General features: G+C 38.5%; 1 protein-coding gene across 10 annotated transcripts in view; it reads left to right on the top strand.

Annotated features, from left to right (window-relative positions):
• Positions 1-13221, top strand: part of GULP1 (GULP PTB domain containing engulfment adaptor 1) — a 273935-nt gene that overhangs the window by 162885 nt on the left and 97829 nt on the right. For 9 of the 10 annotated variants that reach the window (XR_007378704.1, XR_007378705.1, XR_007378712.1 and 6 more), the window contains one exon: positions 3027-3191. Coding sequence is in view for 1 of the 10 variants with exons in the window: in XM_048953935.1 (XP_048809892.1) it covers positions 3027-3080 (54 nt within the window). In the remaining 9 variants the exon portion in view is untranslated. Of the gene's footprint in view, positions 1-3026; positions 3268-13221 lie in introns of those variants that run through there. The other variant, XM_048953935.1, reaches the window with a different exon arrangement.

Here is a 13221-nt window from a genome sequence, read left to right as displayed (position 1 = left end):
CATTCAGCTCATTTTATTTCCTTTCTCAGTTAACGGAACAGAAATGTTTTCAAACATATATGTTCCTATTTGTGAAATATACAGTGTTTGTTGTCTTCCATGTTGTGAACAGTTCTCACAGCTTTGTCTGCTGCTTAGTCCACATTTGTGTTACTGGTACAATTTGTCTCAACATCATTTGGAGGATCAAGGCAAACATTTTTGGCTGGGGGTCATTTGGAAACACATTATCTGAGTTGGCGGTTTTTCCATCAAAGATCAGAATAAGTCAAAGGACTACTCACTTGCATGCATACTGCTCATGTGAGTAAAGGATTTTAAAATGTTTGTTTCTCTTTTCTAAGTCAAACCTCTGTAACAAAACAAAAGGAACTGGGGATTGGATCCTTGTGCTGAACTTAGAGGTTCCACCACCCTCAACCTGTAGCTGTAATTACGATTCAATTAACTTTATTAAACTCACGAGCAGTTTGAGAAAAAGATTTTTCCAGACTAATAGGTTTGATGAAAACAAAAAGATTGATAAAAGGAAGGGTTTTAAATGAGGCTGAATACATTCACAATAGCAATTATTACTATCAACAACAGCTTGGTAAAATGTACGGTGCCTATTTTGTGAAAGACTTTATTATTAAACAAAGCTGTGATTTTGTGCTTCAGCATCCAACAGTGCTTGAATACATTAACAGCTTGTACTGAGTGCAGACAATTTAGTTCCAGATCTTTGGAATTGTTACAGAAAATTGGCAAAAGAAGTAAATCTAAAACACTTTTATGGCCACTGAGCCTTCTTATGAGTAGATGCACGTAAACATCGAGAAAGTTTCTCTTGATGGAGGTCCTCCCTAAGCATTTCAGCCTTCTGGAAGAGGGTTGGCTCCTTTGGAAAAGGAGCAAGCGTTTCAACAAATAAACCTCCTATTTTTTCTTGCTGCATGGAAGGCCAGACCTGGCATAGGGAATTACAATTCTTTGCTGAATGGGGTTGCCAGTACCAAAGGCAATATGTGATAGGTAGAAAATCCTCCCCATCACCACAGTCCTGCACATATTGCAGCTATCACTAAAATGTCTCTAAAAGCCACAAGTTGCTGCAGACAGCCTTCTAGCAAATGCTTTTGTTAAAAGCTCAGGATATGTATGGATCCCTTTTAACAGAAAATCCCAAAGCACAGAGAATCCCATCCTTTTCTTCTCAGTCTGCTCATTTTTATTCTTTGCTTATTTCACTTTTCAAGGAAATGCATTGCATTTGATAGAGATAAAATATTGCTTAAATATATTTTACAATAAGCTGAATAATTTCATTTTATTCTTTTACTTAAAAATCCTGCCACCTGGGACATAATTATTATTGTTTACAAAATCTAAGTAACTTAGTGCAGCATGAACTAATTAGATCCCTCTTTTGTTTAAATCCTGCACTGAAGCTAAGAGAAATTTTGGCTCCATATGCAAGCCTCTAAATCAGGATCTCCTTTAGCCAACCTTGCTATATATATGGGATTTCGCTAGCAATGAAAAAATCTGCGTCTTCTAGTCATGAAAAAATGCACATGTTGCTGTTCTGCTTTTTGTTTCGTTAAAAAAATAAAATAAAATTGAACACCAAACTATGAAGATATAAAATGGATAATCCTTTCATTGCTTCTGTCACATGATAGGGTGAGATATCAAGATTTGTTTGATTATGGCCATGAAAAATAACGTTTCACTAATCCTGTGCATTAATTGTGATTAAATCACACAAAAAAACAGTGATGAATACAAATGTGCTTGAGGGCCACTCCACACACAAGCTTTTCCACTCAGAGATTCAACTGAGATGCAGGCTGGTGGGTTTATCCAGTGAACTTCTGGGCCCTGCTCAAGCACCACAGTGAGGTCATTTTTCCCTCCCTTATTTCAGACTGAATTTAATCACAGATCAGCAGCAAAATAACAGAAATTAAAAAAAAAATAATTTGAAAAAAAAAAAAGAAAGAAAAAAACAACTTTAAAAGAGAAAAAGGTATCTATATACCATGGGAGATGGATCTGTGAACCCATTTTTGGCCTGAGACGACCCAGCTTTTAGGACATCTTCCATGGCTTATCTCTAGTCCAAAGCTTTTAGGAAAGAAGGAGATTTGGAAAGGTATTGTTTTTATAACCAGAATTACAAGCTGACCCCAGGGATTTTTCTTTCCTAGAACTGGTGAACATGGGCTTAGCTGACTGCATCAGTGAGCATAGTGTGAATGCTAAAAATGTAATAAATAATGTGTAATAAAGTAATCTACTTCCCCTGATAATTTGTACCAACATAAATGAATAATTATACAAGAAAAAAACAATAGCTGGCATATTTATAGGAAATTTTGCTTATGCTGCTTCTAACTCTCTGTTGCATTTGACAGCTATTGCACCCTGGGGATTACAAATTAAAAAAAAATGTTATAAAATCTTGCTTCCTCCAAGGTGCACATAGATATTGACTTTGGCCAGCACGAGAAATGGAGCATGGACTCCAGGTTGTGCCAGATGTCTACCCCGCTCACCAGAGAAATGGTGTGGGTTTATTCATCATTTAAATGGGCACCTGAATTTTCTGGCTTTCAGCAGTACATATTTAATTTCTTTGTGCTTGTGGATCTGCTTTCACGTGTAAAACATGTGCATCATTTTCTACTTGAAGCAATGCTTTTAAAGTCCATTTTAGCCTCGTGTGCCATCCCTCCCTCTTCTGAGTTCCTATGGGATGGGTTGATAATAACACTGATCCTGAGTTCATTCTATATGCTACTTTTCAGTTATGATCATAGGGCACTGTTTGCTGTTGGCAATGTTTAACAACAGTTTCAAGTCCTGTTCCAGAGCCTCTTCAGTAAAGCGATGTTACATTTGAGCTCAACATCATGCGAGACAAAGCTATTCCTTGAAAATGCAATCCATTCATGTGGATGATGTTTTGCTCAGAGAGTTGGATAGGACAGTGCACTTCTGCATGATCCTTGGCTCTTTCACAAAAGCTCTTTTCATATCAGGTGTCCAAGAAGATGACCATGGACCAATCCATAGTTGCTTCATTATATGACTGAATTTTTCTTGGACCTGGGTATTCCTTTCCCCAAGTTGAGATATTCACCTGGAAGACCTGTTTCGTCATCCTGAGCTTCTTTGTTTAACTCAGCCAACAGAACCTCCTGCAGGTACGTATAAAAGCATCCAGCAAACAGTTCTATGCCAGGAGCAATGGCCAAGTTATCCATTGGACACAAAGATAGGAGCTATGGACAGACGGCAGACAAATGCTTGGGATGGGAGTCTTTTCCTCTAATTTCCATTAATTTCCACTAATCAGAGGTGGTGCCAGTTGCTGATGGGTTTTGGATTTTCTGTTTGGTAACGTACTGCTTTCTGCCCCGTTGCTCTGACACTGTTTACTCTCAGCAGTGCTAGAGGTGAAACCTCCAAGGCTGCATACAGCAATATGATCACTCACCACAGGAACATCCATCCCAACTACAGATGGTTGCTTCACCAACTGCATTTTGCTGTTCAGTTGTCTAATAGATAGAACATACTGCTTCTCTCTGCTGTAAATCTGTAGTGGTGCTATCTGCATCATGCTGCAATTGGTAATGTTGTAATCAGTGAGGTACCTAACTGTTTCTAGATCATTTGAGTTCATTTAGTTAAATCATTCACAGTTTCCTCTAAAGTTTCACTGCAATTTTAATTCCTGCAAACATCCTCCAGTTGCTACTGAACATGAATTTAATTAAGATATAATTCTTTGCTAATGAGAGTGAGTCAATCAGATAAATAAGCTAATAGTGCCAGGGCTACTCCTTGTTTACAGCTCAATGCTATAAATTCTGTGGACTGTGCACATATTAAGGAATTAACAGTTTCAGTGCGTGAGCTCTGGCTTATATGAGAACTGTTTTTCCTCTATGAAGTTCTGACAGAAATGGGAACATCTGAGCAGTCATTTGCTCTTCCACCACAGTAAAACATTGTTTCACAGAGCTCCCTAGCAGTAGATAATTGTGTTCTCCAACCTGAAATTTCCTCCCATAATTAGTAGATCTTAGAGATCTTCTCCATCTGCCCTGTCATCTGTGTTAACGTGAGCCTTCAGTCTTATTTTTTTGTGGACAATTTTATTTATCTTTGTGAAATAATTAATTATTCTTGGACAATCAGAGCAGCTCATCAGATGAGGCCCTTTGGCCTTCACATGCATGTGCTTTCCAAGCCTTTCTGGCTAAGCCAAGCACTTCTTGCTTTGCACTGATGTGAGCTTCTGACAGCATGATAGCCCTCTGCACAGGAAAAGGAACATTTGATCTGTTTTATTGTGACTGTTTTCATTTACTTGTCTTCATTTTGGCAGGCTTTATAGGAAACAGCAAGTTGGCAAAAAATACATAACTGCCTAATAAGTTGTGATGCATCTATAATTTGAATAAGAAAATAAATAATACTAAAATACATTAATTCTATAAGATTACATGGCAAATCATATAGATACACAGAGACTAATTTCCCCATGTTCATATGTAAAGAGAATAAATATTGGCAGCCAAGGCACAGTCAACCAAAACCATGCAACAGGATATAAACAGGCAATGCAGACACTTGTTCTAGTTTGGTTTGGTTTGGTTTGGTTTTTTTGGATACAAGACCATGCACGTGGTTTAGTACCTTCACAAGCTATATATATAGCACAGATGCTTCCAATTCATGAGGACATTTTAGTCATGCAAACAAAGGAAAAAAATACTTTTCAGTCTGGATTGCAAATTACCCCCGAGAGGCACAACCACTTAAGCCCCAGCAGTCTGGAAGCTCTCTGTTTTGACTGGTAGAGATGTGACAGCACAGTAAAAGGCAAGGTGGTTGTTTCTCAGAGCTATGGATTAGGTCAATACAGGTCCAACAAAGGCAACCCATAGGAGGTTATGTACAGTGGCTGCTGTAGGGATATTGGAGATACATGCTGAGGTGACAGTAATCAGATTGCTTTTCGTGGGGGTAAGTCCTAATGTAAGTAAATGGGTGATGAGAGAAAAGCATAGGAGGGGGTCTTTAGCCTTGCTGTTTAAAAGAAAATAACATTTTAGAAAAAATAATGAAAAAGGTGGAGAGTGAAAAAGTGAGCAATAGGGAAAAGGAGGCTTTTGTTATACTCTGCCAAGACACTTTATTTTTAACACACTAATTCAGAAGAGTAGTACATGCTTGAAAAAGTAAAAATGGAAAAGAAAAATAACTACTGAATTAACTACTATTTTATTTGCAAAATAAAAGATACTTAATATACATTTCGTGTCTGCTGCCCACCTTCCAAAAATATGTTTTTCTGCATATTAACCAGGCTATCAAAGGACCATCATGTAGAATTATATATCCACAAGGAATCTTTGTATGAACCTTTCAGAGAGAATTACCTTGGTTATTTACATAAAAACATCTAGATAATACATAAATTACTTCACCTTCTAAATTAAGAAAAAAAAAATTTGAAGGCATATGTTGAGAATTAATTCTTACTGAATGAAATTAATTCACAATATATGCCTTCAAAATGGCTCATGGCTAAAGCGTAGTTCCCAGCACCCCTTAAAAGCAAAGTCAAGGAGCACTTATTTTTAGCTGAATTAATTACTAGCTGTGAACATTCCCTGAATGATGTGGCACAGACTTTCTGGTACAAAGCTTTTGGAATTATACGTAGAACAACTGTACATTCAAATATTCGTTTCCATTATCACAGAAAATAAGAATGATGCTTTTTTTTTTTTTTACCCCTCATTCTTAATTTATTTCCTCATTCTAAAATTTCTTATGAAGGATCAAGTTATCCTTGCTTTTTGAAACATATTTTCCAAGAACTGCTGTAGTCAAGAGCTGCAAGGTCTGGAACTGTCATTCTCTTGTCTTACACATACTTACAAATAAAATTGAACTGGCCAAAAGAAGGAAAGAAAAGAATGAGTACACACTTCCTACTTATGTATGCTTAGTTGCTTCCCTCTCTGCAAAAAGGGAAATATGAGAACATTGCTTCACATATCTCTATTGAACTAAGGCAACCAGTCACAGATTAGTATAATAAAGTAGATTTTCTCAGGGGAAAACTATCTAGGTAAATAACAAATGAAAATACAAAAAGAAATGCAAATGGTGAATACAGAAATGGTGACAGCACCATTTAGCTATGTTACACCTGCATAACAATGTTTCTGGTGCAGAATCTTTAATTGCTTGACATTCTGATTACTCATTCACTCATAACTTCATGACAGTGCTTTTTTTTTTTTTGTTTGGTTGTTGGTGATTTTTGTTTGTTTTTGTTATTTTTGCTATGTATATATTGAACTGTAGATGTCTTGACATAAATCAGTGAACTAGAACTAGAAAAGTTCTATTCTGCTTATTTAAATAACAAGACTTTGAATAATAATGCATTGATGCATTATTCATTCCTAGGCACTCTCCTCATTGGAAGAAGCATATGAGAAAAGAAGGCATTATATCTACCAATTTAAAAAGAAATATTTTATTCCGAAGGACTTTCTGGAATTGCCTGAATGGTAGAATAGTGAATGTTTTCAATAATAAACTGCTTTCAGCTTTAGCCCATGAGACAGGAATGACAAATTTGGTCACATCATTGATTAAATTCTTTAAGCACACACTGCACATCTCATACAGCGTGATCAGTGTAGTATTTAGATAGCCAGCAAAACAACACAACACTGAAAACTAGAATTATGGCGGGTCCTTGCCTGCTACTTCAACATGTGCATTTACCTTAAGGATCATTTTATGTATAGCCCAACACCAAGAAACATATCTCACAGAAGACTTGTCCGTATTTCTCCCATATTTTTCACCCAAGACTTCTCCCATATTTTTGCCTATGCCTGCTCTGCTGAAGTGGAAATCTGATTCTCAAGAATCATTCCTTTAACCTTTTAACAATAAAAATGGTGACTTCCAATGCTTAAGAGAAAAATAACAGTCATACCTGCATATTTCTCAGTCTTATTGTATGGAGAACTTGAATTTAACAATTAATACTGTTTAATCAATTTGAACCCTAGACAATTAGACCTATACTTTATAGCTGAAATATGCTGTTCAGTTGTTAAGCCTATCCTCTACTAACAACAGGAAATGAGTTGAAGATGGCCACAGGGCAAGAAAGCTGACCTGTGTCCCTCCATCTGCTTCAGGGGAGATCTGCGTGGAGTGCACTCAGCTGACTGGGCAGCCATGATGTGCTTCTGCAACTTCCAGTGAAAAGAGATCATTTTTTTATGTTCTGCAGCTGCTTTTGCAACATCCACTCTTATCTCCTTCTCTGGGAACTGCTGAATCGCGGCCTGAACCTCTGATTGATCACTTGAGGCCATCAATGATGCCCAGGGAGCACAAGTGAGGACAATTCACCTGTGCTGCTGGAAGTGGTGGAGCTTGGCTCCACCTCTCCTAGACCCCATTTAAAAGCTGACTACCAGTGCAGAAGGATCTTTGTCTGGAGATCCCTCCTTCATTTTTTCAGTAAGCCTAGGACAAGAGTGAGCCCTCTATTCTTTGTGATGTAATAGCATGTTTAGTCAAACTCTCTTGTATGTTTCTTATTTATAACACCTGTATATTCACACTTCCTAGAGTTTGGAGTATCTCAAAAACCTAAGCAACTCACCTGTCTCCTCCCCAGTGTTAAAACATTGCTTAGACTACCAAGATAGATGAGCATAGAGCACTACTGTGGAGCCTCGACTAACCCAAGCTAAAGAGGTGGAGTGCTATTAGAAAATCCTGGCACATCTTGAGTGAGGCAGATCCTAATAAGGGAACAGAAGTGTCATTCTTCTTCCTTACAGTTTTAAAGAGTGAGCAGGGCTGACACTTCCTGGAAACTAAAAATCCCAACAGACATTTTCAATTCCAACTCATCTTTATCTTATTAAATAACTAAGGCAATCCAACTATATCAGCATGAGAAAAGCTCAGTACATGCAAAATAACTTATTGTTCTGCAAGCAGGACCTTGTTGTGGAATTAGCAGTATCTTTCTTTCCAACAGCCTACAGAGGACATGAGCTTTGACATTCTTTGTCACAAAGGTTTGTCCCAGTTCTAGAGGTTGTTTGAGAAGAAAACTGTTTCTTTGAGGAAAGAAAGGAAAAAGTGGATTGTAGCTAATGTGTATTTTCTTTTTTCAGAACTACTGAAAGTATTACACAACAACCGGTCTTTCTCTGGGGGCTGTGCTACCCAGGCACTGCCAGGCTGCTGTATGTAAGTTGTGTTCACTGCAGTGGATACACTAACTTGTATTTCTTTTGTAGAAATATTACACATTTTTCACCCAGGTAGGCTGGGTGTGCTCTGCCTGTTAAATAGGAAGGTGAGGCAATGGTGTGCAGAGGAGTGCAGTAAAAGCCAGCAAGGTTTCTTGTGAAAACAGGGCTTCAATCTCACCTCAACCAAGAGGAATGCTAAACAGCATTTCTACATGCACCAAGCATAAAGATGTTCATGCAACACAGACCCAGGCAGTTCCTTAAATGCCAAGCACATTGGCACTGAGATGGTTTTGAGAGGCCTGCATAAGCTTAGGACACAGCTCCAGCTAAAATGCAGCCAATGAAGTGCAGGAAGATGAAATACAGCTTATCCTTAGACAGCCAAAAGCAGAGATCAGGCATAGCACTGCAAGTTCAGCCATGCACCTCTGAGCAAAGCTGGGAGGCTCAGAGCACACTGCTGTTGGATGGAGTAGCCATGAGCCTCATGCTGTGCTTCAGGTGGGCCACGTGCTTTGGCCAGGCTGTGTAACTCCTGTGCAGAGGCTTGCTGCCGATGAAAGTTAGTGTTGAGTCAGGGATGCTTTTATCTTGAGCTGCCCCCTGCCAAGAACGAAAATGCACCAGATTTCTTCACTCACATTAACTTGTTCTGTGTCACATTCTTTTTCCTTCCAAAGGTTATGTTGACATCTTACTGATTTGTTGCATTTGCTTTCTGTTACTGTTATGTCTGCTCTTCTTCACACAGGGAGAGCCCATTGCTTTCCTTCATTGAGACATTTACTGTAGAAGGCTGAGATCACTTTCCCAAGCAGCATTAGATGGAAAGCACTGGCTGTATGCTTGGAACCCAATTCATTCCCTGCTTTTAGCTAAGGACAAGTTTAAATGATCTAATGAGAAATAGACTGATTCATAGCTCTTTAGCCTCTTTCTGATAATTTATACACTATTTACCAGCATGGTCAGGAGACTTCTGCTACAGAGCATTTATTGTGTGCACAGACATTCATTACTTTTGATGTCTTCTTTTCAAGACCTGTATTTTTTTCAGATAGGAAGATAGCAGTGCATTGGAATGGCTGATTAGGTATGATAAATTGTAGCAAATTATCTCTGCAGGATTTTTATCATCACAATTCTCCATTTTCAGAACATTGTTTCTTTAAGAGCTGAGAGCAGATTGCACAGTGTACTGTTTTAGTTCTACGTCCGAATCATCTTCAGTCCTGCCCTCCCCTCTCCCAAGCCACAACTGTAATGAATAGCACAATTTATACATTTACTGAGCAAGGAGAGATTTTCCTCCTGCTGCTGTCTGCCAGCCACTGATAATTCCACTGAAGCCTGCCATTCAAAATAAGAACTTTCTTCTCCTTTTTGGTTGCAAATGTGAGGCTCAGGAGAGGAAACCTAATCATTCAGTTACACTTACTGCCTATAGAGGAGCTACAGAGCAAGGAAGAGTCTTTCTGACTTGCAGTGCTGTTCTCTGATGCTATTATGTCTACTGCTATTTTTAGGACAACAGTTATCATTACTGTACAGGGTTGAGTAATCAAAAGTGCCTAGATTTGTATAAGTAATGTAAATGTACAAAAGCACATAAAGAAAAGTACAAACTAATACAAACTAGTGTGCATTGTTAAAGCAAAAATTGCACATCATGTTGTTGTTCCATTATTTGTTACTGTGTCTTCCTAAGGAGATAAATTTGGGGAACATGATGCTCTTTTATTTAAAATTGAATTGTTTTTTCTTACCAAACATAGAAGGCATTATTTCAACCTGCAAGGCAATACTGATGTCAGCATGGATGTTTATATACTGGAAATGATCTGTTTTTTAAAGTGGAAACAATTATAGCAGTAATTGAGGTTTCCTCATAGGATTTTATGATTCAGAACAACAATTCATGCCACGTAAATAAAATTGCTTTCAGCCCAAAAGCACATGTATCAGTTTTGTGGAATAATGATCCCAAAATGGCAAATGGAAATAAAGATTTACAGTAAGAATCAATTTAAGATTTAATTATCTTTTTTAGTAAGAAGTTGCATAATTTTTAAAAAGTAGATATAACACAAAAAAGAGAATATAGATTTTAGTAGATGCATTATGCCAGAGCAATAATACTTATATAAATACTTCATCTCAGCTAGAAAGAATCCGGTAGTGTTTGTGGAAAAGTATTTGTTCTGTGCAAATTAAATTGGATATGCAAAGCTACAGCAGCGCTTGCTGCATCAATCTTACTCGTAGCACACTGAAGTCACTCAGCCATATACGTGTCTGAACCAGCGTTCAGGCATGCTGGATCACTGGCAGACTGTCAAGGCACAGAGCCTGACATGGAATTTCTCAATGACTGCACCCACTGGCAAGCTGCACCTAGCAAGTGAGGCTCCTTCTTGTCATCTTCTCCGGTAGGGTCACATGAGGCCAGAGGGAGCTGGCTTGAAACAGGCTCTTTCCTCACTTCCGTGCAAAGAGCAGAGGAGAGGAGAAGCTCTGATGTCTTGCATGCGGAGGAGAAACCAGCTCTTCTTCCAAAGGGATCTTGTGGCTTTGGAAAAGTGTCTTGTTTACAGCCTTTCCTCAGCTCCCTCTCACCAGCTGATATCACTCCTGCCAATAAGCATCTGTTCTTTACCACATCTCTTACTGACTAAGGAAAAGCTGAGTAGCAATGGCTGATACCTTTATGGTGTGATCCTATCCCTTCATACATGTGCAGCGTTCCTTCAGGCTCATGGCCCATCTGTTGGACAGATTGTCTCTTGCTGTTGACACAAGATTCGCTGTCTACACACAAAGTCAGGAATGAATAATAGGATAATTCTGGCTTGCAAACTGTTATAACTGTGTCAAGCCCATGTTTTGTGCTAGTGTTTTAGAAGGGATGTTGAGTCTTGTAGGAAAGTCTCCAAGGACCTAGCCATCTCTCATAACGTGAAAGAAGTTATAATTGCTAATTACTGAGCAATTACCTATTCTTATTCCACTTTGATTCTTTATCTCTGAGCAGTCACTCTCTACATCTTATTTTGTTTGTAACCAGTAAACTAAGAATGCTTTGCAACTTTCTTGCAGACTGAACAGATCACCATATTTTGGGCAAGCCAAGCCACTTGATCTCCATTAGTATTCTGTAAGATAGTCCAGTACTACTGTTATTGTTGTGATACTTTCATGATTTTTTTTAACAATAAATTCTAGAACTACAGACATGGTGGTAATTTCACAGTGGTGAGGTGTCATAGCCGGCCACAGAAGGAGTTTCTCCTGATATTCTGTATCTCCTTTCATGCCTCTGTTCCTGTAACTTTATTACCATGAGCCTTCCTGAGTCATATTTTTCCTAACGTAATTCCTAAACCATAGGAGTGTCTTGCCAATCCTGTTGATCCTTCATTATGTAAGTGGGAAATATTCTTTTGGAAATTATGTGCTGCAAAGCTTTGAATGAATTACCTTCTGTTTTTGTTAATTCTGGTAACCAGTGTACAGAATGCTGGTGTCAAAGAGGGAGAGTGTGTTGGTGAGAATTAATTTGAGATAAATGCTAAAGACAGCCCTAGGAGGTAGGAGCCCTGCAGGATGTTCAGCAGGATGAGGTATAATGTATAACCACTTGGATTTTCAGGATGATCCTCCCAGGCACACTCACTAAACAAGTCTGTTGTCTGTGAAATGGAAAGCATAAGGGCCATCATCTTTTAAAACAGTTTCTTAACAGAAATCTGAAACAATACTGATTTTGTATGTCACTTTGTTCCTGTGGCCGTTGCTCTTGATGTTTCTTTTTAATCAGAGGAGTTGACTCCTGCTTATTCACTTCAGATGCGATAAATGTATGCAACGCATGCTTAAAAATTATCTCCAGAACTGATATGATGCTTTTTGAAGCCAAAATAATTCCTGTTCAGTTTTTTAGTGCAAACACAGGCCCTTATGCCTCATGCGTACAACCGCTTTGAGTGAAATATAAAGTGAATAATTTACAGTATTTTATTTTGAAGAGAACCCAAATTTAAACTAACAACAACAAAAAAGGCATTTTTGAATATTTGTTTTGAGTATGCTCCATTGAATAGGGTCACTGCCTTTGGGAAAAGGAGGAGAGTGTTTCTGAACGTGATGTCATATCCCTGGATTACCAAAGCAGCATACCTGGGTGAGCAGTGTGTGCTGGATGGGAGGTGTAATATCTGCAGATAGACCTAAGCCCATGCAGCAGCATCTCCAGCTCCAGTGCAGATGTTTTTCATACAGGAAGTCTCTAATTCAGACTTTCCCTCCTCTCCTCTTGCTGGCCTCACATGGCCTCATTGTGCTTTTTGCTCCTTCTGAAACAATTATCTGCAATTGAATGGCAGCCAGCTCTTTTACAGCCTGTGTTTTTCAAAAGAGTAGCCATTCATTCCGGAGATCACATTTAGCAGAGCATTCAAACTGAGCAGGCTCCAGGTAGAAAGTGTTTTTGTTGTTGTTACTAAGTATGACAGTCCAATATGCAAATCCTGTTCCTTCTTCAATGTTTGTCATATATCCCACACTCAGATACACTCCACATACATGCGTACTTATGTCTTTGTTCATTCTGAAGGTTTTCATGACTTTTAAAAGAGACTGGGGGCTGCACAAAAGAGGTATTTGATGAAGTTTTTCCTGAAGGATTTCCACTTTTGAACAGAAGTCAAGGCAAACATTGAAAGATGCTGTGCTGCACTTCGATTGTGTTATACCTTGTGAAGCCCCATTGAACAAACCAGTTCCCCTGAGCTAAGATGTTCTTGTCATGAAGTGGGAAGATGTCGGAATGACATGGATTGCTTGACGAGTTGAATAGCAGACCTGAAATAACATGTTGCAGAGAACATATGTATTCCTCATGTTTCCAGAATTA

Source organism: Lagopus muta, chromosome 8 (assembly GCF_023343835.1).
Source record: "Lagopus muta isolate bLagMut1 chromosome 8, bLagMut1 primary, whole genome shotgun sequence".
Classification (NCBI taxonomy): Eukaryota; Metazoa; Chordata; class Aves; order Galliformes; family Phasianidae; genus Lagopus; species Lagopus muta.
This window is presented reverse-complemented; position numbering and strand designations above follow the sequence as displayed.